Consider the following 27,006-nt stretch of genomic DNA (forward strand, 5'->3'; position numbering starts at 1 on the left):
ACACTGAGTTGGCTTTGTTTTGCGAGGATTGCTCTAACCTCTGGGCAGAGAGCAAATTGAGATCTTGCTAAATACTATGCACCAGCAAAGAAAGGGGAGCTTAGCGGCGTACTGGCAATAGACACGGAAAGAAATGAACAGATTCTGTCGGTATTTCAATAGAAAATGCCTTCACTAGGAGTTAGTGGTGTGTTAAACACGGGAACGCAAGGGAGAGGGGAGTGCTGACAGCTGCTCCGTGCGGGGAGGGGAGGAGAGAGGCCGAGGGACGCTTCACAGGAGATCCGCCTCCTCCGAGGCAGCGGGGCCAGAACGCAGGGCGCCTGCGCTCTGAGGACAGCCCACCCTCCCCAGCAAGCAAACAGAAGTGAGGTCTGACCTTCCTCGGGTGCAGATGGTTTGTTCTCGCTTCCTTTGTCCACAACTTTGACTCTGGGTTTTGGCTCCTTTCTTTTTTCTAAATCTTTAACTGGAAGAAAAGTAAAAATACAGCAACATGTTAGGTTAAAACCTAAAAGAAAATATTCAATGAGCTTTTACTAAACTCCTTGCAAGTATTTAGAGCTTTAAGTAGAAATTAGCTACATGGTAGAATCTCATTCTAGAAGATTGGAGCTGCTATTCTTTTCAATCTTGTCATGGGAAAGCATAGAAGTCACTTACAGATTTACTTCAGTCAAGTATTCACTACGGGCAGATGTATCAAATTTAATCGTGTATAACATAAAATCTCAAGATTAGCCCCATTTCAGACATGAGGGAATGAAGGATCAGCAGGCTAAGGAGCTAAAACATATCTATAAAATCAGAAGGTGTTGGCATAGGGTTTAAGTTATGTCTTCAGATTTCTGGGAGGCCTGTGAGTGGCCCCTATTCTACAAAGGTCTTAGCCACATATATCCTCATTTGAAGTTGGTCTATCTGCAATAAAAGATGGAGAACTCAGTAAAGATTTTCTTTCAAACTTAAAATTTCCTACTAATAAAAAGTAGCACTTGTTCATGACTTCCATTATGAAAAGTTCAGGACCCAGATGACCCTTGGGCCTTGAATACATTCGATCCAATCTGCTCCACCAGCTTTCCTTTTCTCTCCATAGCAGCTTTCCTGCCATGGTTTGGTGCTTTAAGTTATTTGTTGGTTAGTATCAGTTGCTTGGCTATGTCTGACTTTTTACAACCCTATGGACTACAGTCCAGGCTCCTCTGTCCATGGAATTCTCCAGACAAGAATCCCGTCTCCAGGGATCTTCCCAACCCAGGGATCGAACCCAGCTCTCCCACATTGCAGGCGGATTCTTTATTGTCTGAGCCACCAGGGAAGCCCCTGAGTCACCGCTAAATGGCAATGCTGCTGCTAAGTCGCTTCAGTCGTGTCCGACTGTGTGTGACCCCATAGACAGCAGCCCACCAGGCTCCCCCATCCCTGGGATTCTCCAGGCAAGAACACTGGAGTGGGTTGCCATTTCCTTCTCCAATGCATGAAAGTGAAAAGGGAAAGTGAAGTCGCTCAGTCGTGTCCGACCCTCAGCGACCCCATGGACTGCAGCCTTCCAGGTTCCTCCATCCATGGGATTTTCCAGGCAAGAGTACTGGAGTGGGGTGCCATTGACTTCTCTCTATGTGCACAAATAAAATACCCTGTGAAATGAGGAAGTGACCTCATGGCAAGATATTCCATTTAATTACTGCACTCACTTCATGGGAATCAGCAAACTTGTTGGAAGGTGAGCTCTGCGGGGTAAACAGTGGTTTCCTCTGAACCATCCTTCCTGCCTTCTCCAGGGTTACCCCTTGAATCCTGCCTTTATCATCTCTTCCTCCTCTTCTTTCTATCGGCTTCCCACTGCTGAAAAGACTTCAGACTTACTACCTGCCAAGGTCGGGTTTCTCTAGTTTTATGATTCCTTCCCTTAGAAGCCTTTCTTGGCTTTCTGGTACTTGAGATTAAATTCCGCGATTGAAAATCATAATAAATACAAGTTGCCTTAATCCTTCTATTTCCACTGATGTTCTAATTTTCTAAATCCATTTTTTAGACCTCATCTTCTGATTTCTTTGTAAGGGTTAACCACTTTGGAACACCCCTTCCTTTAAATTCTTTTCTTTCTCAATTTTTACAAAAGCCTTATCCTGGGTTTTTTCACGTTCCTCTCAGCCCCCGTTTACATTCTCGTTCTTTGGAACATTTTGCTGCTTCCATTCCTGAAACAGAATCATAAACAACATTTGCCTCACATTTCTGCATACCCCACCTACAATTTTATCGCCCTCTCCTTGGATGACTTCCAAATCCACGTCTTCAACCCCACCCACACGTAGGCCGTGACCTCAGACGGCTTACATTCCCTGAAAGAAAAGAAGTCCGCAACTCTGATAGGAGGAGAGTTGTGCTAAAGTAGAAATAGGCCCGGGAAAGAATAATTGCAAAAGTGGAGACTGGGAAATTTCACCAGGAAGGCGACATTTGGGCCAAGCTTTGAAATATGAGCAAGATGTTTCAGGCAGAGATTAGCAAAATTAGTTCCAAAGAGAAAAATAGTGGCCAAAAAAACGTTTGCCAAAATAGGCCAAAATCCATTCTACAGATGAACAAGGGGAAAAAAGCAGCAGTAAGTCACTTTGAATTGGGTTCTTAGGTCACACACAAGATGTAACGCACGGGTCACACCAAGCTGCTCACGGAGGAGGCAAAATCAATTGGAAAACAGACTGTCGAGAGCGAAGCAGGATTACTCACACCACCACCACCACCATGCCCCTACTGTGCGCTAATGGAGTTAATGCACAGAGTAACAGGCACAAATCATCTCCCCATTTGCAGAAGTCGTTAAACTGCTTAACTACTTAAAGGCCCAAATACACGCACCTGATTGGGAATCCTGACAGTGCAGACATGCCTCTTTGTCTTCAAAATCCAAAGACTGTTACTTATTTTCCCTGGGTATCAGAAGACTGACTGATGAAGAACTTGAATCCCTGCACTAATTTCAAACCTACATCCACAGGGCTTTTCTGGGCTCTCACCTTCCTGGACCCAAGCATGAAAGGATTCCAGGGAGGAGGCCAGCATTTGGTTCCCCCTCACAGGGAGCCAACACATAACTGAAATGCAAAGTGGAAAAGGAAGCCTTCCAAACAAAGTTATTTTAATTTTTTCCTGTAAAATGTTATTTGGGAAGAACTAAGCTCTCTATATTGCCAATAAAAATAACAGAGCTGAAAAATATATATATGCCTGTATGCATGCTAAGTCACTTCAGTTGTGTCCAACTCTTTGCGACCCCATGGCCTGCAGCCTGTCAGGCTCCTCTGTCCATGGGATTTTCCAGGTAAGAATACTGGAGTGGGTGGCCATTTCCTTCTCCAGGAGATCTTCCCGACCTAGAGATCAAACCTGCAACTCTTATGTCTCCTGCACTGGTAGGTGGGTTCTTTACCACCGGCACCACCTGGGGAGCACGCGCCCACCCAAATATATATATATATGCTTCATATAATTTATCTAAGTAAGCAAGTAGATGGCTTCACTAAGATTATTTCAGCAGAGCTAAGCAAGCTGAAAGCAAATGCATTTCCTTTTAAACGTTCGAGGAAGCAGCTAACAAAGCTTTTTAAGGCTACTTATGCTTCTTAGGCTGCTAGTCAGTGGAATATTTGCCGCAATCAATCTCACTAAACCTTAAGACTAAAGTGAAATGAATCATTTCTCTTTGTCCTTTTTCCTGCTTCTCACAAACGTTAAGAAAAGTTATTTCCCTTACTCACGTTGGAATGTCAGAGGCCAGAGACTGAAGCACAGTGCCAATAAAATGAGACAGAGGCTGCTTTATAGTGAAAATAACATGAAACTCTTTCCCAGAGCTTTCAGACATGTGAACCTCAAAAGAATGTAACATTTTAAAACATCTGTATGTCCTGCTGACAGGTGGATTGGCCAAATGTCTTTGTTCAGAAGTTTCAAGAGGTAGCAGGTTAATAGAGTTTTTTTTTTTAAGAAAAAAATCACAAAATGCAACTTATAAAATGTTACTTAGAAGAGAATGAAGAAAAGGAAGGGAGGATAGAAAAATCCACGGCTGAACACAGAGTCCTAGAACCCAGGGTCTCCCCGGTTTGTGGATTAACCCTTTAAAAAGCTACTGTTATTTGAACATTGCTCATTATTAGAGAAACACAAATCAAAACTACAATGAGGTATCACCTCACACTGGTCAGAATGGCCCTCATCAAAAAGTCTACAAACAATAAACGCTGGAGAGGAAGTGGAGAAAAGGGGACCATCTTGCACGGTTGGTAGGAATGTAAATTGATACAGCCACCATGGAGAACAGTATGGAGACTTTCTTTAAAAAAACTAGGAATAAAACTACTATATGACCTGGCAATCCCACTACTGGGCATATAGCCTAAGGAAACCATAGTTCAAAAAGACGCGTGCTGTACTCACTTCGGCAGCACATGTACTAAAATTGGAACGATACAGAGAAGATTAGCATGGCCCCTGCGCAAGGATGACACGCAAATTCGTGAAGCGTTCCATAGTTTTCCATTTCACGCCAGTCAGAATGGCTGCGATCCAAAAGTCTACAAGCAATAAATGCTGGAGAGGGCGTGGAGAAAAGGGAACCCTCTTACACTGTTGGTGGGAATGCAAACTAGTACAGCCACTATGGAGAACAGTGTGGAGATTCCTTTAAAAACTGGAAATAGAACTGCCTTATGATCCAGCAATCCCACTGCTGGGTATACATACTGAGGAAACCAGAATTGAAAGAGACACGTGTACCCCAATGTTCATCGCAGCACTGTTTATAACAGCCAAGACATGGAAGCAACCTAGATGTCCATCAGCAGATGAATGGATAAGAAAGCAGTGGTACATATACACAATGGAGTATTACTCAGCCATTAAAAAGAATACATTTGAATCAGTTCTAATGAGGTGGATGAAACTGGAGCCTACTATACAGAGTGAAGTAAGCCAGAAGGAAAAACACCAATACAGTATACTAACATATATATATGGAATTTAGAAAGATGGTAACAATAACCCTGTATATGAGACAGCAAAAGAGACACTGATGTATAGAACAGTCTTTTGGACTCTGTGGGAGAGGGAGAGGGTGGGAAGATTTGGGAGAATGGCATTGAAATACATATAATATCATATATGGAATGAGTCGCCAGTCCAGGTTCGATGCAGGATACTGGATGCTTGGGGCTGGTGCACTGGGACGACCCAGAGGGAGGGTATGGGGAGGGAGGAGGGAGGAGGGTTCAGGATGGGGAGCACACGTATACCTGTGGCGGATTCATTTTGATATTTGGCAAAACCAATACAATATTGTAAAGTTTAAAAATAAAATTTAAAAAAAAGAAGAAAAAAAAAGACACGTGCACCCCGGTGTTCGTGTAAAGTTTAAAAATAAAATAAAATTTAAAAAAAGGAAGAAAAAAAAAAAAAGACACGTGCACCCCGGTGTTCGTTGCAGCACAATTTACAATAGCTAGGACACGCAGGCAACCTAAATGTTCATTGGCAGATGAATGGATAAAGAAGTTACGGTACATATATATAATGGAATTTACTCAGCCATAAAAAGGAGCACATTTGCGTCAGTTTTGTGAGGCGGATGAACCTAGGACGTGTTGTACAAAGTGAAGTGAGTCAGAAAGAGAAGAATATTGAACGTTAACACATATATGGAATCTAGAAAAATGTTTCCGCTGAACCTGTTTGCAGGAGCGAGCCTGGTGCTGCAGACACGGAGTGCAGACTTGTGCACACAGAAGGGGAAGGACAGACTGAGGGACAGCGTCGAAACATACGCATCCCCGTACGCGAAACAGCTGGGGAAGCTGTGTGTAACCCAGCGAGCTTCACCTGATGCTCCTGACAAGGCAGAGGGGTGGGGCGGGGTGGGCATGGGAGGGAGGTTCGGGGGGACGTGTGTGTACTTACGGCTGATGCACATCGCTGCATGGCAGAAACCAACACAGCATCATAAACGATTATCCTCCAGTTAAAACATAAATTCAAAAGTAAGCCGCTGTTGTCTGAAACGATGTCTGGGATTTACATCAAAATCATACGAGACAGGGGGCTGTAGGGGTATAGACCGACAAGACTGACCATGAATGGTTAATTGTTGAAGCCACTGATGGGTATTCAGGGGATGATTTTACAATTCTGTCGATTTTTTAAGTTTAAAATTGTACTTAATGTTGAGTTGGGGTTTTTTTAAGGAGTCTAAGATTGCCAGGAGAAATATCAATAACCTCAGATAACACCACCCTTATGGCAGAAAGTGAGGAGGAACTAAAACACATCTTGATGAAAGTGAAAGAGGAGAGTGAAAAAGTTGGCTTAAAGCTCAACATTCAGAAAACGAAGATCATGGCATCTGGTCCCATCACTTCATGGCAAATAGATGGGGAAACAGTGGAAACAGTGGCAGACTTTAGTTTTCTGGGCTCCAAAATCACTGCAGATGGTGATTGCAGCCATGAAATTAAAAGACACTTACTCCTTGGAAGGAAAGTTATGACCAACCTAGATAGCATATTCTAAAGCAGAGACATTACTTTGCCAACAAAGGTCCATCTAGTCAAGGCTATGGTTTTTCCTGTGGTCATGTATGGATGTGAGAGTTGGACTGTGAAGAAGGCTGAGTGCCGAAGAATTGATGCTTTTGAAATGTGGTGTTGGAGAAGACTCTTGAGAGTCCCTTGGACTGCAAGGAGATCCAACCAGTCCATTCTGGGGGAAATCAGCCCTGGGATTTTTTGGAAGGAATGATGCTAAAGCTGAAACTCCAGTACTCTGGCCACCTCATGAGAAGAGTTGACTCATTGGAAAAGACTCTGATGCTGGGAGGGATTGGGGGCAAAAGGAGAAGGGGACGACAGAGGATGAGATGGCTGGATGGCATCACTGACTCAATGGACGTGAGTCTGAGTGAACTCCGGGAGTTGGTGATGGACAGGGAGGCCTGGCGTGCTGCAATTCACGGGGTCGCAAAGCGTTGGACACAACTGAGCAACTGAACTGAACTGAACTGATCTTAACAGTGAAGTAACACAGGAAGTTAACCAGGACCAGCCTCTCCTGTTCACGTGCATGATACACAAAGCTCTGCCCGCAAATCAGACAAGACGCCTCCAGGAAGAGGGGGCTGCTGCGATCTCTGGGCCCTAGACTATACGGTCCCTGGGGGCAGGAACGTGTCGGGTTCCCAGTGCCTAGAATAGGGCCTGGTACTTAGTGGCCACGCACTTAAGTGACAAAAAAAAATTTAGTGAATGAATGAACATCTCCTGAAAGGCGAAAGAATCAGGACCTCTGCGGATAACTTCTAAATTCAACATCGGGACAAGTTTCCTAAGGGAACAGGGCCATCATGGATGGGGCCACCCCAGAGCGTTCCCCTCTGCTTAGAGTGTCTCCGGATGCAACTCCTTTGACCAACTCAGTATCTGAGACTGACTCAGATATGAAGACATCGCCCATCCATTCTCTTTCCAGCCCTCTCCTGCGGCAGAGACAGCACCTTCTTTCACAGAGTCCTAAAAGCATTTATTGAGTAGCTATTATGTACTGGGTAGATGACATGTCTAGATAAGGCTCAGGGACAGTGTCAGGGAGAGGATTTAAAAACCAGCACTTAAGGAATTATGGTTTTCTCTGGATATCTGCCCAGGAGTGGGATTGCTAAGTCATACAGTAGTTCCATTTTTAATTTTTTAAGGCACTTCCATACTGAAAACCATAACTCCAAAAGATACATCACCTCACTGTTCACTGCAGCACGATTTACAATAGCCAGGACACGAAAGCAACCTAAATGTCCATCAACAGAGGAACGGATGAAGACGTGGCACACACATGGGATGGAGTGTTACCCAGCCACAAAGGAGCGAAACTGTGCCATTTGCACAGACGTGGACGGACCTAGAGACTGTTACAGAGTGAAGTAATATAAAACAAATACCATGTATTAATGCATATGCGTGCAATCTAGAAAAATGGTACCAACGAACCTATTTGCGAAGCAGGAAGAGACACAGAGAACAAACATATGGACACCAAGTGGGGAAAGGAGGGTGGGAGGAATTGGGAGACTGGGATTAACATACGTAATGGGCTTCCCAGGTGGCCCGGTGGTAAAGAACCCGCCTGCCAGTGCAGGAGACACACGAGATGTGGATTCCATCCCTGGATCGGGAAGATCCCCGGATCGGGAAGATCCCCGGGGGCAGGAAATGGCCGCCCACTCCAGTATTCTTGCCTGGAGAATCCCACGGACCAAGGAGCCTAACGGGCTACAGTCCATGGGGTAGCAAAGAGTCGGACACGACTGAGCAGTTGCGCACACACATTTAAAATAGATAACTCGTGAGAACCTACCCTGTAGCACAGGGAGCTCTACTCCATGTGCTGTGGTGACCTGATGGGAAGGAACTCCAAGAAAGAGGGGGTCTATGCATGCAGACAGCTGATTTACTTTGCTGCAGAGCAGAAACTAACACAACACCATAAAGCAACTATATTCCAATAAAAATTTTTTAAACTAAAACTGAAAGGATAAGCAGCAGTGAGTATTGGAGACAGAAGGAACTCACGGAAGATTAGACTGAAGGTCTCCTAAGATCTCGTCAAATCTGAACAATCCAGGGTTAACCTGGCACAATATTTACGACAGACTCAGCCCTGGAACAGAGTCCCATGGCAGCACTCTATTCTGGAAATACGTACTTCTGAATTGACCTTGGGCTGGCTTGCTTTCTTTGTCTTTATTGTATGCAATAATCTGAACCGTGTAATTCTGGTCTGGCATAAGACCTTGAATAATCGCTTTCGTTGCAGTGTTCTGGAGATTCAGCTGATTGGTTTTTCCACCTAAAATAAAACAGAAGATGAATCAGTTCTAAGAAGTACATAAACTGTGTCCATTAAGAAATTTCATTAACCAGAAATCTAGATTTTAAAGGTGAAGATATTTAAAAACGGGTATAATGGTGAGTATGCATAATACTTATTTTTCGTATAATTTCCATCCTCATTTTCAGTTTTACTCTTTGCATTAGACAGCTTAAACAGTTGTCTAAAGTAGGTGAAAACACATTCACAAACATCTTTCGCATAACACACTGTTGCTTTGATACACTAGGGAAAGCCATGGCCTGAGATCAGAAGACAGTCAGCCCTGAGTGTCAGATACACTTTGCAAGGAAAGAAGGCCGCCTGAAAATGAACGGAAAGATACGGACGGGCTGAACGCAGTTTCCAACACTGTCACTTTCCCTACGGCCTCTCTAAAGCGAGTCAAAGCATGTCTGAAGCATTAGCGATCTAATTACCCTGAATCTGAGCATCACTGGCTCAGAATGCTGAAGGAACCACTCATCGTCTGGCTACTTAAAAGTTAGCTTCTTTCTGGAAAAGATCCCAAACTCCCATGGTCTCTCCATCAAACCAGACTGACCTCTAAGTTTTGCTGAAAACGCTAATGATTCAGTATCAACTTGACAGCAAAGTTCCAGACATGCATTCTTCTCTATTTCTGGCAGTGGTTACTGCCTGAGAAAAGGAAAATTAACTTAAAACTGCTCCTCCAGCAGTAGCAGCAAAAGGGCCAGAAATTTGCTGAATTAATCAAGTATAACACAGGCTACAGTATTTTAATCACAGGTGGTGCTAGTGGTAAAGAACCCGTCGGCTAACGCGGGAGACATAAGAGACGCGGGTTCAGTCCCTGGGTGGGAAGATCCCGTGAGGAGAGCGTGGCAACGCCCTCCAGTATTCTCGCCTGGAGAATCCCGTGGACAGAGGAGCCTGGCGGGCCACAGGCCATAGGGTCACAAGGAGTCGGACATGACTGAAGTCACTTAGCACTCAATACAATAAAACTAGTTATGTTAAGTCTGAAAAATGATCATCATGCCACCTCTGCTGCCCACCGCTGTAAGGCAGAGCTGAGCCTGTCTCCTGCCCAAACCCACCTCTATACATGCGTTTATGTCCCAGAGGATAAACTTGGTTTCAGAAACACCTGTCATTTAAAGCTCATCCTTGACAAAGTGCATCAGATGAATCCTGCACTACGTGTTTCACGAAAAAGAAAAAAATGCCTTAGAAAAACTCTGTGCTCTAGAATTCCTGAGAGACATATGGTATACTAGTTTAAAGACTTTGAGAATCCTGTAATAAAAAAGCTTTACCTCTGTTTAGAATGGCATTCTTCAAATTTATCTGACCATTAAACCATTTGATTATGTAACAGCTATCACATCCTGCTAAATATCCTGGAAAGCACTTTGGGAAAGACTGGTATAAGCAACATGCAGAGCTCATCTCCTAGTGCTAAAATAGCTACAGACATGCTTCGTCTAGATTCACTTATTACTCCTTTTATTTACTCTATTTATTTTAGGCTTGATCAAGTCAATACCGGAGTGTCAAGACTGTCTTCCTGGCTTGGGTCACGGCAGCATGGACACTGGGTCGCCACGGAAAATAAACCCAGTTTTCATCGAGAAATTATCTGCTTTCTTCCTCCGTTTCTGCTTGTCATTGGGGTGTTTAAGCAGGAAGTGAGGTCTGCTTTTGGAGACGCTACAGCAGAGATGGCCGAGGGGTGAGGCTGAAGTTGATTGAAAAACCACCCAAGTCATTTCTTTTTTAAAAAGATAATTTTATTTGTTTATTTATTCTTGGCTGCACTGGGTCTTCACTGCTTTTGCAGCTTCCTCTAGCTGTAGTGGGAGAAGGCACTGGCACCCCACTCCAGTGCTCTTGCCTGGAAAATCCCATGGACAGAGGAGCCTGGTAGGCTGCAGTCCATGGGGTTGCTAGGAGTCGGACATGACTGAGCGACTTCACTTTCACTTTTCACTTTCATGCATTGGAGAAGGAATGGAACCCACTCCAGTGTTCTTGCCTGGAGAATCCCAGGGACAGGGGAGCCTGGTGGGCTGCCGTCTCTGGGGTCGCACAGAGTTGGACATGACTGAATCGACTTAGCAGCAGCAGCAGCTAGCTGTGGTGAGCAGGCTTCTCGATGCGGTGGCTTATCTTGCTATGGGGGCTTCCCAGGGGGCACTACTGGTAAAGAACCCGGCCTGCCAACACAAGAGACGTAAGAAACTCGGGGAGACATGAGTTTGATCCCTGGGTCGGGAAGATCCCCTGGAGGAGGGCATAGCAACCCACTCCAGTATTCTTGCCTGGAGAAGCCCATGGCCAGAGGAGCCCAGTGGGCTGCAGTCCATGGGGTCACAAAGAGTCAGACACGACTGAAGTGACTTAGCACGCGTGCACACATCGTGCTGAGGAGCACAGGCTGTGGGCGGGCGGGCTTCAGGAGCTGCAGGACACGGGCTCAGCACTCGTGGTGCAGAGGCTTAGCTGCTCCACAGCATGTGGGATCTTCCTGGCCCAGGGATTGAGCCGGTGTCCCCTGCGCTGGCAGGCAGATTCCCACGCACTGCACCCCCAGGGAAGTCCTCCACATCACTTCTAAGGGCCTGATCCTTCAGTCACACTTGCTTGGAGTACCGAAGAGTTTGGTGTTACCAGCACTTAATCAGAAAAAATTAACCTACTGATTACTTGGAGGGAAACTAATTATTTTTCAAGACAAAGGGAATTCTCAGAGGTACGACAAATAAGGGACTTTTATACTGACCGTTAGCATCACAATAATGTTCAAGAGCCTCTTAAATTTCCCACGATGGTTTAGTTTAGAAAACAAACTGCAATTTTAGAAGTCAAAGTTATTTAAAAGTCGGGCAGTGTTCTGCAATGAAAACTCTGAACGGAGGCTTGAGAATACAGTAAAGCTGTCCATGACTGAGTCACTTCCGCGGGTCAACATGGGGAGAGTGTGTGTCGTTTTCTGAACCAGAGTCATTCTATGGAGTCTGTGCCTAACATGTGCTAATAAGGAAAGGTTTCTTTTTAGTGACCAAGCAAGAAGCCAAACATGTCATCTGTCTGTTTTGAGATTTTAAATCCACTACAGAGTAAGATGTCCCCACTTAGAAGTAACAGAGCATGTCTTCCTCTTTAAATGAGTTGGGATGAGGCCTCCAACAGAAGGGGGTCCAGCTCTCTGTGACCATTTTTATCACCAACAGAAGGAGCAAATGTTACATTTATATAAATACATACACGTTACACAAACAGGCTATTACTGAGTATGTATGGACTATGTGAAATTGGATTTTATGGGAAGAAGGGAGACCTGAGAGAACACTGCGGAGCTTCTTGCTACAATCACGGCTAAGGCTTACCGAGCCCTTGGATCGGCCGGGCACCGCCGTGCTTTGTCTACCGGCTCATTTAGTCCGCACAGCCAGTCCTTCCCGTGAATGTGCGCGGGAAACCTCACGCTCAGGCGCAGGTGCAAAGGGTAGGCTGCGGGCCGCACGTTCTGTATTTGTTCTCAGGCAACGGGCGCTGCCGTTCCCAGACCACGCTCTGAGCTTCAAGCCTCGCGGCAACCCCATGAGACGGGCACCAATACTGTCGCACGTCCCCTGGAGGAGGAAACTGAGGCGCTGAGACACTCAACGAGCAGCTGGAATGGAGGAACGAGGGCTGGAACCAAGTCTCCGTGACCCCCGTGCAGCAGCAGCGCTCCTCTGCACGCTCTGTATTTCTGTTTGTTTTGGGTTTTGGCCACACTGCATGGCTGGCAGGATTTTAGTCCCCTGACCAGGGATTGAACCCCTGGGCCTTGGCAACAAGAACGTCAAGTCCTAACCACCAGGGAATTCCCAACACGCCCTGTACTGTTTCAGTTGATTATAAATCAAAAACATGAAATGAGAAAGAAAAAACACAACCAAAATGTAATTGTTAAAAGTTTTACACAACTATTTTATCCTCATGATCAGTAAGTCTGTTTAACTTTTGCTTTTCTTGCTTTAATGCATCATTTATGCCCACCGTGTCTACTTAGAGTTTATAACTTAATGCATCATTGCTGAATAATATTCTATTAAGTTAATTAATTGTAGGTGGCTCAATGGTAAAGAATCTTCCTGCCAATGCAGGAGACTCAGGAGACCCAGGTTTGATTCCTGGCAGGAGAAGATCCCCTGGAGGAGGAAATGACAACCCACTCCAGTATTTTTGCCTGGAAAATTCCATGAACAGAGGAGACTGGCAGGCTATAACCTATGGGGTTGCAAAAGAGTTGGACACAACTTAGCAACTAAAGAACAACATAATTAATCATAATTTACTCAGCTGGTCACAACCATTGGAGGTAACTTTCAAGCGTCCATAGACCAAAAGTGTTCAACCACGTTGAAACAGAGGTAGGGAGGATTTTTGATAGTATGAAAATTACGGTGAGCCCAATAGCTAGGCTTTAGATTTGAGGCAATATTATTTTCTTGAGTAGAGGATAAGATCTCAAGCTCAAAAGATTAAATAAAACACAAGTCTTTCGAATGAGATTAAAGCAACACTTGGCACTATACATCTTAGTTTCCTATGTGCCGAAAGTTGCTAACACTCGAAAACACAGTTGATTTTTTTACCTGAAGCTGGAGTCACAAGAAGTTTGTATCCACCAAATTTCCCTCTTGGAGCCTTCCATGAAATCTGGATACTATCATGAGATAATACATTGTATCTTAACCTTGTGGGTGGAGCGACTGAAAAGGGAAAACAAAAATTGTTTAAATGTTGAAGCTTTTAAGCTTTCATTGTTAAACTGAAAAGCCAAAGTAATGTAATCAGAATACTCAAGACTCAAGACTTCACGTTCTTTCTACAACCCCATTAGTGAATTGATCTGTTTGCAAAATAACACAAACCCAAGAGCATCTGTCTCTGACTCAAGAGGTAAGCATTTGCCAAGTAGTGCTGATCTTGTGTACTTTTTCCAGTGGTCATGTATGGATGTGAGAGTTGGACTATAAAGAAAGCTGAGCACCAAAGAATTGATGCTTTTGAACTGTAGCGGTGGAGAAGACTCTTGCGAGTCCCTTGGACTGCAAGGAGATCCAACCAGTCCATTCTAAAGGAGATCAGTCCTGGGTGTTCATTGGAAGGACTGATGTTGAAGCTGAAACTCCAATACTTTGGCCACCTGATGCGAAGAGCTGACCATTGGAAAAGACCCTGATGCTGGGAAAGATTGAGGGCCGGAGGAGAAGGGGACGACAGAGGATGAGATGGCTGGATGGCATCATTGACTTGATGGACATGAGTTTGGATAGACTCTGGGAGTTGGTGAGGGACAGGGAGGCCTGGCGTGCTGTGGTCCATGGGGTTGCAAAGAGTTGGACACGACTGAGCAACTGAACTGAACTGAACTGATCTTGTGACAAACAACTCTGACTTAGGGTTAGAATGTAATATCCTAGTCTAACTTAATGAAGCCGACCTTGCAAATAATTTTATTATGGTACAAGGATGAACGTTTCTGCTTTGAACACATGAACTTTTGTAATCTAGGTAGACTATGATCTGTTTTATGCCTTTAGGTTTCCACTTTATTAATTCATTAATTTTTATGATATGATAATTTAAGGCTATTACAGACATGTTATAATAATAAGATCAATCTTTTCCAATAGTTCACTAAAAAGGTCTATACTGCTTTTTTGTGTAAGTCATTCAAACTTCAAAACATGTTCTTGGAACTCTACATCAATGTTCCAGAATTTCAAAAGAAATCCTTTCATAAGACTTTTACTGAATAATATACAAATTAGTTTGTCACAAAAGAAAATTTAACTTGACAGAAAAGTTAGCACTTATTACCTACTTCTATGCCTGGTCTTTCTTTCCCACTTTACGACAGAGTCCAGGGAAGGAAAGAAATACTCATTTCAATAGGTATGTAGTATTATGTGGGGTTTGGTTCCCAGTTCTGTCATTTATTAGATGAATAATCTTGAGCAAGTGATTGTCCATTCAAAGCCTTGTTTTTAGAAAAGGTGGCACAGAATAAGCAACATTGTTAAAGAGAACAGTGGACATTATCTGTTGTAATATGTACAACAAATGTTTGTTCCCATCCAGCCTCACTTCATCTAATGGATGATCTCTAAAGCTTATTTAATACTCACAAAAATATATTACTGTCCAATTTTATACATAAGGGGAGCAAGAAGACGCTAAGACATTCATCCAGGTTCACATACTGGCTCGTGACCATCTTTGACCCCAAACAAAATGCTCTTTTTCTTCAGGAGAAGATTTATATTAAGAAGTCACCCTTCACTGAGCTAGAAGAATGTGTGATTTACTCCTCAACTCTCCACTCATCTGAAATCAGTGAGTTCCTAAGAACACAATCGCAAGAGCAGTGTTCTCTTTCCACTTTCTTTACATTTCAGTAAAGAATGCTAGTCGAGCAATAAGCACACTAGCTTCCCATTCTCGGTTTGACATGAATGAGTCTACATTTCTCCAGCTTATGGGAAAGTACGGATTTATCATAAGAACTACTATTCCAAGCTACAAGAGAAGGTTGGCTAAACCTAAATTTGGATGAACAGAGACACTGATACTAGTTTGCTTCCTCTGGAACTGGGGGAGAAAAATCTTTATATAGATAGATTCTTATTATTTACAGAAGAAAATTAAAAATAAGAATTTAAAAATGTTAAACAGTACATGCAGTTTCTGAGCCAAACCTTGCCAGTGGGCTGGTAGACATGGTTGGCCGAGCTTACTGCGAGGTTTGGCATGAACTCACGGAGGCAGGGGGCGGGCACACCGGGGAAGCCTCGAGTGAAGAGCACAAGCAGAGGGGAGGCTGCCGCCTGGGCAGTCCCCGAAGGATCGCCTGATCTATCTGCACCCAGGCGTCTTGCCTGACATCTCAAGGAGGGCAAAGAATGAACACTCAGGATTCCTAGGTTAAATCTTAGAAATCTTTGTAGTGTGTGCTACCCAGGCGAGCTTCTAGCCTGCAACATCTTTTTAGTCAATAGCAGACCTTCTGAACCTCCAGAAGTGATGAGTGTGACACGGACCACACCCAGACCCCAGATCACGCCCAGAGAGCACGGATGGCGCTCCAGAACCCAGAATGGCAGTATCTGCCATTGAACCACCCCAGGAAATAAAAGTGAAGCAAAGGCAAAAACCCAATCCATCAATGTTCAGAAACAATTCACAAATGGTTCATATGATGACGGTCCCATTGCAACTACTAGCAAAAAGCAATATTGCCATTTTCTTTTATCAACAGAACCCGTCTTTTGCCTATGTATGCATAAACAGTCTCACAGTTATTAAAAGGAAATCTTGGTTAGACACAAAGCTTACATTTCCTTCAAGTTTTTGCCTTTAGGGAAAAAAAGCAAGAAAAGAAAGAAAGCAGCCTGAGGTCACAGCTTCAAGCTTCAAAGACAGCTCCGCTTGCACGTTTGGACAGCACTGGGACTTCCGCCAAAGCAAGGGCAGAAAGATGGACGGGAACACTGCGAGCGCAGTGCAGAAGCCATCGTTCTCATCTCACGGGCCAAAAACGTGAGTATATTTAATACCAGAGCCGTGATTTTTCTTTCTGCAAGCACTCAGGAGCCCCTTCAATAAGTTTATGTACTTAACTCCAGTAATAAATATAGATGCTTGCATGAACTTGACTCAAAAGTCAATCTGTGTCAGTTAAATCTTTTTTTTTTTAATTTCAAGGTATTTTTTTCTTTTTGATGCAGTTGTAGATGGGACTGTGTTATTTCTCTCTCTCTCTCTTTTTTTTTTCCCTTGGAGTATAATTGGTTTGCAATGCTGTGCTAGTTTCTGTACAACAGAAAAACTTTTTGCTATACAAGAAAGTGAGTCAGCTATATATACATAGATCCACTCCCTCCAAGCCTCCTTCCAACCTCCACTCAACAGTTAAAATTTATTCCTCTTAAAAAAGACAAAAATTAAATGTAAAGCTTGATTTCTGGCACATGCTGAGAACCCAGAGTAAGCCAGCAAACCCATCTTTCATACACTGACGTCAGGCATTCTGTGTGAGACAGGGCCAGGTACAACATTTGTGAAAATACAACCTTCATTCCAAAGGGGGGCTGCAAGGGGAGGCTAAGGAGCATCCAGCGCTTGACTGCAGGGTTAGGCTCGTTGCTGAAAGTACAGGGGTATTTTTTGTTGTTGTTGTGCTGTATTTTTTTTGAGAGGGAAGATTTTTCTTTAAAGATTTTCACCACAATCATCCTCATAGAAATCAAAGCTCAAAGGCAGAAAAGGAATGTTTATTTCATTCTAAAAAAGCCTCACTGTTACCAGGTACTTAGGAAATTTCATTTCATAATATGACAATTCATTAAAGGACTGATTTTCTGCCCTCCCTTCCTTCCTTCCTTTCTTTTACTTCCACTCAACTCAACTGAAATCTTGCTGTTTTGACAAGGGACAACCTATGTTTATTTCTAATGGAATAGTCTCATTAATTTCTTGAAACACTAATTTTTACCACCAGGGAAGTCCCTCACGGAAACACTGCCTTTCACCAAGGAACGCTAACGTGAAGATCTTCTGTTCCTCCCTACTCACAGTCACCTCCCTTCTGAATTTCCAACAGCGCCTTGGTTTTCTTCCAAGGAACAGCTCGCCCTCCCTGCTGCTCGGAGCCTTGGCTATCTGTCAGCCATCCTCCCTTGGCCAAGGGGGAGAACACAACTCAAAGCAGTCAGGCAGACTCTCCCAAGAATCTGAAACTTGTGTCCAGCCATGGAAGGATGGAAAACAGCTCTGACATTTCGTTCCAAAAACATGCCCTCAAAGAAATGGTCACTAGTTCCTAGAAACTATATCTAGCATGTTCCCGGATTCCTACACATTCCAAAGATTATTTAACTATTGTATGAACCACTTCATTATCTACCAGTAAATATACTTTTTGCTTAAATTAGCCAGAGAAAGTTTATTTTATTTGCAACCAGAAATCTCTGAGTGATAGAAATGGAGCCACGTGGGCATCAAGAGTATTTCCCCTTTCAAAACACAGTTTAGGAGCTATCTCAAAGAAACGACTTCAGCAAAAGATACTGAAACAGCAGAAAATTATTTGGCTTATTTTTCCAAGTGATCTTCAAAAATCCCAAACAAACAAGAAAAGACCTTAGCTTTTATCTCATTTTTTAACTAAATGCATTTAGAGAACACTTGTTCTATAAGTAGGAGAAATTAAAATTTGAGGGAAATTTGTCATGGGATATGCTAGAGGGTTCTTTTTTTCTTGCATAGAATCTATTCAGCGTCTGTTAGGCCCTTAGTAACCTTTAGATTGTGCATTCAGTTTTAAAGAAAGGAGCAAAAATAAGGACCAGGTATGAAGTGGCAGAAATATCTTGTAGACACTCTTTTTAAGAGACAAGGCATGATCAAGACACATAGGCACATGCCTTACAGCTCCCTATTAATAGAACTGATTTTGCAAATTTGACTTTAGTTATTAAATTTGCATGACATTTCAGAAGTATATTAAAAATGAGCTATTTAACCATCTACTGCAAAATTAATATGCTCAGCCACTAGTGACCTGTAACTTCATCAAAGCTGTGCCACATTTCTACAACGTAAACAGCTGGTAAAACTGAGAAAAAGCCAACACGTGACCTGCCTAAAAGCACAGCTGAGCCAGTGAAGCACTAGTAAGGCAAATAAGATAAAAAATGATCATCAGAACCAACATGGCCAGACTCCCAGGCCCCATGAATCTCTTTTAAGTTTTCCATACCTTGACCCTGGACAATGGTGCAAAGATAAGTAATCACAAAAAATGCTGGAAACACCCAGTACTGCATCTTGCAGTGAAAAATCTTCATTTTATTTCTTGTTTTCCGCATGGGATGTAACAGCAGTCCTAGAAACAGAGAGCACAGGGGTATTTTGAGAAGGCTGGACATAAAACATATGTAGTCATCTGGGACAGGCAAACAAGCCAACATGTGTGGGTATTGTCAGGACGTGAATCGATCCTTAGGGCATGCATATTTCACTCTAACATAAACTAGGAACAGGAAGATTCTTTACAAGATGCTGTAAATGAAGAGAATGATTGGGAATCCATGGTCACCCCCCTGTTTCACTAACACGGACTGATTCTGGATCTGACGCGGATGCCGGGGGCAGCTGCACACTTAGAGCGCAGCACCTCTGAGGCGAGCAACTGCTTCCTGAGTCCTTCCCATAGTGAAGTCGTCGGTGGTCCTTCTACCCGGCAGCTCACTGAAGAAGGAGATGACTGGGACCTCTTTGGCGGCTTCTCAGCAGAACCCAGCTCTGCTCAGGAGGTGCTGTAAGTTGCCCACACAGGGTCCCCCTGGGAGGGTCACATAACTCACAGAGGCAGGTCTAGGGGATGGGAAGGACTTGGAGCACCGCGACTTCACGTGGAATGCAGCCCTTTGCTGCTGCTTGCTCTTCCAAAGTTCCTGTAAGACTGACACCAGTCAAGTCTTTAGAGATGAAGAGTCAGGTCTCTGTGAGGCAAGACCTAGGCAGTGACGTGTCCGAGGGCCTCCAAGATTCTGTCCATCTTGGGTCTGCGAGCAAGCCTTCACAGTGCTCCCAGGCCTGAATTTTTGCAATCCTAGACTGTCTCTGCAACTCATTGGATTACCCAAGAGTCCCTTTACCATCTGCTAATCAGACACTTTTTAGGGTCTAAAGAGCCCTCAGGGAACCCTCGTCCCAAGCTAACTTATCTTTCTTTTATCTGCGTGTTATTGCTTTTATATCATGTCAATTTTGTATAACTGTTTTCTTCTAGATCTATGTTAATAACTAAAATTGACTGAGAGTATTCATTTCTTAAAAGGTCTGGTGTCAAGATCATTCTAGCTTCATTTTTAAAAATGTTAGAAAGTTTTCTATATTTTCATTGTTTTGCAATAGCTTAAGTACCATGAGAATGACATACTCTCTAAAAGCCAAAGAATAATTTGAGAGAGAAAAATCATATGAGCCTATTCCCTTTAGGAAGCTATTTCCTACACAACTTTTGTCTTATTTATAAATCTACTTAGCTTATTTACTTCTTGGTTTTCTAGTCTGGATATTTTCCCATGAAGTTATTCTTCTGATTTTTTTTAATTTTAAATTTATTTTTTAATTGAAGGATAATTGCTTTACAGCATTGTGTTGGTTTCTGCCAACATCAACACGAATCAGCCACAAGTATACATATGTCCCCTCCCTCTGAAACCTCCCTCCCACCTCCCTCCCCATCCTGCCCCTAATCTTTTCATTTTGATTTTCACATTTATTAGCACAGAGTTGTGTGATCTCTCAATAGACAACATATTTTCTGGTTATAGCTCCATTTACTGTTGCTATTGTTTACTGGCTAAGTCGTGTCCGACTCTTTATGATCCTTCGGACTGTAGCCCACCAACTCCTCTGAATATGGGATTTCCTAGGCAAGAATACTAGAATGGGTTGCCAATTCCTTCTCCAAGGGATCTTCCAAACCCAGGGATTGAAGCACATTTCCTGCACTGCAAGCGGATCCTTTACAGCTGAGCCACTTGGGAAGGCTCCACTCTTAGCATCAAACTGACGTTTTCCTACCTTTCTCTTTTCTCTCCAAAATGGACAAGCTAAATATTTGTCCAGATTACAATTTTTTGAGGATAGTTTTTTTTTAACTTGCAATATTAGCTCTGTACTTATCTTTGCTTTTCTGCTCTTATTTTTGTTGTTGTTGTTGTTCTTTTTGTTTATTTAGTCTTTATGGCAATATTCTTTATTAGAGGCCATTAATTTTTCTCTGGATATGCTTGGGCAGCCACATACAAGCTTTAATTGCCTTTTTAACACAAGAGTTATTTCAGTGAATGTAGCAAAAGATAACTCTATGAACCTTCAAAACAATATGATTTAAGATGATTCATGCACTTAAACTTAATCTGGTTTTATTCCAGAGTAACACAGTATATCCAGAGAAATAATTATATTCCTTCAAGTAATCATTCATAAAAAATTTTTCTTGGCAACTACTTTTTATAATATCCAGTGACAGTCTACCATGCAACTCTTTCATGTTGCAACTAAAGGAAGATACACGTGCTTTAATAATCACATAAATAATCACGTTAGGGTCCTATAATAAAAAAAATTAAAGAATGTACTCATTTATATTTAGAGGTCCAAAAAATATCTCCCCCAAACAGCCTACCAGGCTTCCAAAATGCTAATTACTAAAGAATATTTTAAATTAAGACATTCACATACAGGAAGCCCCTTAAAATTCCTAATGGAATGGGCAACATAATGAGTCGCAATTTTATATATAATATATATGGCTTTTTAGCCTGGATGAGTTTATTATTAATTTGTTACAGATTAGTGAACCAACTATTTGTCAGAGCACAGAAGAAATGGGACAAACGGAGAATTCAAACTAAATACAGGGAGAAAGGCCCGAGTCATGGAGACCTCTAACCCTACCAAGGCAGGTAGAACAAGATTGGGTGGGTCATCCCAGGGGTCGTGGGACTACCCAGGCAGCGCTAGAGGTAAAGAGTCTGCCTGCAGTGCCCCAGACCCGGGTTCGGTCCCTGGGTTGGGAAGATCCCCTGGAGGAGGGCGTGGCGACCCACCCCATATTGTTGCCTGGAGACCCCATGGACAGAGGAGCCTGGCAGGCTACAGTCCCCGGGGTCACAGAGTTGGACACAACTGAAGCAACTTGGCACGCGCACACTCCAGAGGGCTGTGACTTTTCTGTAGACAGAAGGCCTGATTATGGGGGGTCTGAACAGATATAGGAGCAGGCATCAGCTCCATCAGGACCAAGACCATGCCCCTCAAAGGAGAACTGCACAGTGGAATCACTCTCAACCCAAAACAAATATTCTAAGATTTTGTTCCCCAAATATTACAACCACAAGGCTCAATGAGAGCATGGCAAAGCGAGAGGTAAGCACCAAGCGGGGGTTTTCTCAGGCATCCCACAGTGCTGCGCTAACACAGGACAGGAAGCCCTTTTCCAAGCTGCAGTGCAAAGTACTGCTCACCGAAGCACGGCAGTCCAGTGCAGGCCCGGCATGTGAGGCAGCGCCTACCGTGCCACGTGAGAAGCCGATCTGCGTGGCACACACTATAAACAAATAACAAACCAGTGAACAAGTAACAGACCAGTGAATGGCTGCTGCCCTTGTCTTGGCAACTGCTTTCTGAAAACTGCTTGTTATTGCTGTTGTTCAGCCACTAATTCACGTGTGACTCTCTGCGACCCCGTGGACTGCAGCACGCCAGGCTCCCCTGTCCTTCACCATCTCCCAGAGTTTGCTCAAATTCACATTCATTGAGTCAGTGACACCATCCAACCATCTCATCCTCTGTCGTCCCCTTCTCCTCTTGCCCTCAATCTTCCCCAACATCAGGGTCTTTTCCAGTGAGTCAGCTCATCAGGTGGCCGAAGTGTTGGGGTTTCAGCTTCAGTACCAGTCCTTCCTTGCATATTATTTACACAGAAAAAAAATTGTAGCCATAGCTTTTCTTTAAATTCTTCCTTTCTTATTGTTTATTTTAAATGAGATTAAGTAATACCATATTGGGAGAAGTGGAATTTTTGTTTTCCCAAGGTTTTATGCCAAGTCTTTCATTTGGACAGTAAAATAGGGGCAAGAAAAAAATTCCAATTTCTGCTAAACTGCCATGAGATATTTTTAAAATGTCAAAGCCTAATTTGCTGAAACATTGCCTAAAACCTTGCACAAAACAAATAACGCTGCCTTAATTTTTTTTTTTTTTTTGGCTTAACAACATCATGTTAGAAATGGCCATTTAGCTGTATTACTACAGAAGGTATAAACTCAATTTGGGGAAAGTTGATAATGTTTAGCACAAGTTTTCTCAAAACACTGTTACTCGATTATGCAATCAGTAACTTAAAACTATCCCCATTAGGACTAACTGACCTGTCCTCTACTTCATATGTTTGTTTTATCCGATCTCATTTATACAATTAAGTTTAAGAAGGAGTAGAGGCCTTATGCAAGCCAGTTTTATCAAAATCCCTTAAAATATTTATCCTAAAGTTTGTGTAAACTACTCATATAAACACACATGCACACACACACAAAGACTTAACACACACATACATGCAAAGCTGGATAATGTTCTACTCAGTCAGTGCTGACATCCAAGAAAACCATAAACTGGTTGCCAGCCATCTGGGATACCCGGCCCTGCAAGAGACTGTTGTTTGTAGTTTCAGGATTTTCACTCCAGCAGTCACTACCGAGAGTCCTACCATAACCAAAGCTCTCTGCTCGTGTTAGTCCCTCAGTCGTGTCCAACTCTTTGTAATAGCCCTGACTGTAGCCCACCAGGCTCTGCTGTCCACGGCATTCTCCAGGCAAGAGCACTGGAGTGGGTTGCCATTCCCTTCTCCAGGGGATCTTCCCTACCCAGGGATGGAACCCAGGTCTCCTGCACTGCAGGAGGATTCTTTACCCTCTGAGCCACCAAGCCACTCTACTCTAAGGGAGATACAAAATTTCCTACTATATGATCCCTGTGTCAGCTCACTTATAATTTTATTGAAAAAGAAGACCACAAGCAAATTTACAAAACTAAATGAAGTAAGTGTGAAATACATCAGAGGTGACACAGACTGGAGCTGTGAGTAGAAATCTGGGCTCGAGGAAGACGTACCCACCAATGACTTGCTGGGGGCCCCCGACTAACTAGTGTAACCACTCCATGACTTGGTTTCTTTATCTGTAAAATGTGCACTCAAACATCTACCTTATAGGATTGTGATGATGTAAATCATGTACTTAGAAACACAGGTGGCTCTCAAAAAGTTCTAACCAGCAGCATGCTAGCAACAAGTTGAAAGAATGTAAGGCAAAGGCAGTTAAATCATCAATGAATTTACTGCTTGGGTAGATCCTAAAGGACGAAGAGACTCAACAAGTCTTTATCTCCCCCATCTCATGAAGGCTGTGGGACGAACTTGGTATAAAGGTTTAGACAAAGACAGAAGATCCAGATAAGGACACAGGCACCATTATCCGCATGGCTGAACTACTTTAAACTTTTCTAAGAACATTCCTATCCATTTTTTATCCTTGTCCAGATGACAGCTCTGTACAGGTTCAAAATCATCAACCATAAGAAGACTTGGAATATTTGACTTAAGAATAATCCATAGACTTAGCAGTTCTGGTTGACAAGCCCATGCAAAGAACATTTGAAAGACATGGGAATGATTAAGCATGAATTAAGCCTAGGAAAAATAAGACTCAGAAGCACATAATAGATGTCTTCAAATATTTGAAGGGCTTTCACGTGGAAGATAAACCAAGATCATTTTGTGCAGCTTCTGCAAATAGCACCAGAATCAACAGAGGGAGCCACCCAGACGTGGATTTGGACCGAAACATTCTCCAGCACTCAGGACACGCTTGTCCCTCTTACTCGCAGGTCTGAGAAAGAAGCTGGCTGCGTCACACCCGTGAGAGATGTTGTAGAGGGAGTCCTGGGTTTGTGGCAGGGGACTGAACAAAATGACCTTTATGTTCGAACTCTTTCTGGACTTTGTGGTTTAGTCACTAACCCGTGTCCAACTCTTTATGACCCCATGGACTGCAGCCTGCCAGGCTCCTCTGTCCGTGGGATTCTCCAGGCAAGAATACTGGAGTGGGCTGCCATTTCCTTCTCCAGGGGATTTCCTGACCCAGGGATCGAACCCCTGTGTCCTGCATTGGCAGGTGGATTCTTTACCACCGAGCCACCTGGGAAGCCCTTTTCTGGGTTCTACATTATTACTCTAATATCCATTTTAACTTCTGGGAGATAGCACACTCCAGGAGTAGCAGAGGACAGAGGAGCCGGGCCCGCTGTGTTCGCAGGGTGGCAGAGTTGGCCACGACTTAGCTACTGAATAACAACAGATGCATCTCATAGGAGAACTTTACAGCCAGCTGATGATCGGGGTCTACAGATTTGCAGATAAGAAAGCAAAGACTAAGAACAGGGCTGATGTTACAGCCCAGGGTGCTGACGTGGCTAGTTTTCCTAATTTCTTCTCTCCAGTGAAAGTACCACTAGAGAGCACCTCCTCACGTCTAGAATAACCAAAAGGCTTTTCAGGATTGGTTAAGAAGTCTACTTAGAAACAGACCCTGGAGGAAATCAGTGTTTATCACTCTTTTCTGTTAGCCTTACGACACAGGAGAAAAGAGTTCTAAGTTAGAAATAAAGCCCTAGTTGTGTTACTGTTAGCTTGGTGACTGTCTTTCTTCCTCTGAGCAAACTCCCCACTGTGCAGGCATTGAGATTAGAAATCAAGTGGAAAGCCACAGTCTTATTAGCATAAAGTGTCAAAGGGCAGAAGAGTTCAGGAATGCCAGGGACTAAAATCGAGAAAGGGTGCCTCAGAAAAGAGTGAGCCACAAGTAGGGTGAACGACACTCAAACAAAAACAACCACCACGCCCTCGAGTTCTGGACAATTCAGAGTAAAGGGTCCATTAGGGCTTCCCTGAGAGCTCAGTGATTGGAAAAGCTGATGCTGGGAAAGACTGAGGGCCGGAGGAGAAGGGGACGACAGAGGATGAGATGGCGGGATGGCTTCACCGACTCGATGACGACATGAGTTTGAGTAAACTCCGGGAGTCGGTGATGGACAGGGAGGCCTGGCATGCTGCATACCATGGGGTCACAAAGAGTCAGACGCGACTGAGAGATTGAACTGAACTGAACTGATAGGTCAGTTGGTAAAGAATCCGCCTGCAGTGCAGCAGACCCTGGTTCAATTCCTGGGTCTGGAAGATCCCCTGGAGAAGGGAAAGGCTCCCCATCCCAGCGTTCTGGCCTGTAGAATTCCATGGGCTGTGTAGTCCGTGGGGTTGCAGAGAGTCGGACACAACTGAGCGACTGTCACCTTCACTAGTCAGTAAACTTAGCAATCATACATGAATATACACTTAATATAATAATTCCACTCTGTCAGCTATTAACTGATATTTATTGAACACTGCATCCAATAACTACAGGATACATCTTTAAAAAAATTTTTTCTTACAAAGTAGGCATTGTAAAATGAGTAGGCCCTAAAATGAGAGCTCATAAACTTCAAAAGCCTCAAAGTTTGCAGAGTTTGTTTTCTGACAACAGAATTAAATTAGAAATTAATAATATATCTTTACAAACTCAAAATGGAAATTAAGCAACATGCTTCTAATTAATCCATGGGTCAAATGAGAAATCACAATGGAAATTTTAAATTTTAAAAATAGTTGAAAGGGAATAAAAATAAGATTTTCCACCTGAAAATCTGTGGAATGCAACCTAAGAATTAGAGATAAATATTCACATAAGAAAGAAGAAAGATTTAAAAATCAATGATCTAATTTTTCACTTAGAGACAGAAAAAGAAGAGCAAAAAAAACCCTAATTAAGTTGAAGGAAAGGATTAATAAAGGTAAGCATAAAAACCAAAGATACCTGAAACAAATATTAGTGGAAATTAACAAGGCTAAAATTTGTTTAAAATATTAATAAAAGTGAAAAATCTTCAGGAAGGGTGATCAGTCTCCAACAGATCGCCTCTGCTTGTTACCCCATTGTGACTCTCCAGCTAACTTCACGGCCCCAGTAACTCTACTTTCTGAGTCCTGGGTACTGGAAGACATGTAGGTGGGCAGTTCAACCCATGCTCCACAACGTTCAGAGCGCATCACAGCCCATCGATAGATATTGATTGCGTGATCAGTGACTGAGTGGCCAGGGCTGAGGCGCACACAGCCAGCACACCGCACGCCCTGCAGCTGGCCGAGGCTGAGGAACGCTGGAAAGGCAGAGGCCTTCTCTCCAGCTCGTGTGCAAAACTGGTCTCCAGAGAAGCAGCGCCCTTTCTCCTCCCAACAGGTCTACCCCCAAGGGACTTTCTTCTAAATCCCAGAAAGACCTTACGTAGGATCGGAGCAGCCCAGTGAATGGCTCAGATGCAAAGGGGTGTGTGTGTGTCGGGGGGAAGCGTGTGTGTGTGGGTGGGTGTGTG

General features: G+C 43.4%; 1 protein-coding gene across 4 annotated transcripts in view; it reads right to left on the bottom strand.

The window, feature by feature from the left end:
- COL14A1 (collagen, type XIV, alpha 1) overlaps positions 1-27,006 on the bottom strand; it is a 270,892-nt gene that overhangs the window by 201,454 nt on the left and 42,432 nt on the right. For all 4 annotated transcript variants that reach the window (XR_825786.1, XR_825785.1, XM_010846187.1 and 1 more), the window contains exons 2-5: positions 18,725-18,850; positions 13,554-13,670; positions 8,758-8,901; positions 380-469 (exon numbers count right to left, since the gene is read on the bottom strand). Coding sequence is in view for 2 of the 4 variants with exons in the window: in XM_010846187.1 (XP_010844489.1) it covers positions 380-469; positions 8,758-8,901; positions 13,554-13,670; positions 18,725-18,833 (460 nt within the window). In the remaining 2 variants the exon portion in view is untranslated. The remainder of the gene's footprint in view (positions 1-379; positions 470-8,757; positions 8,902-13,553; positions 13,671-18,724; positions 18,851-27,006) is intronic.

Source organism: Bison bison, unplaced genomic scaffold (genome assembly GCF_000754665.1).
Source record: "Bison bison bison isolate TAMUID 2011002044 unplaced genomic scaffold, Bison_UMD1.0 scf7180017864233, whole genome shotgun sequence".
NCBI lineage: Eukaryota > Metazoa > Chordata > Mammalia > Artiodactyla > Bovidae > Bison > Bison bison.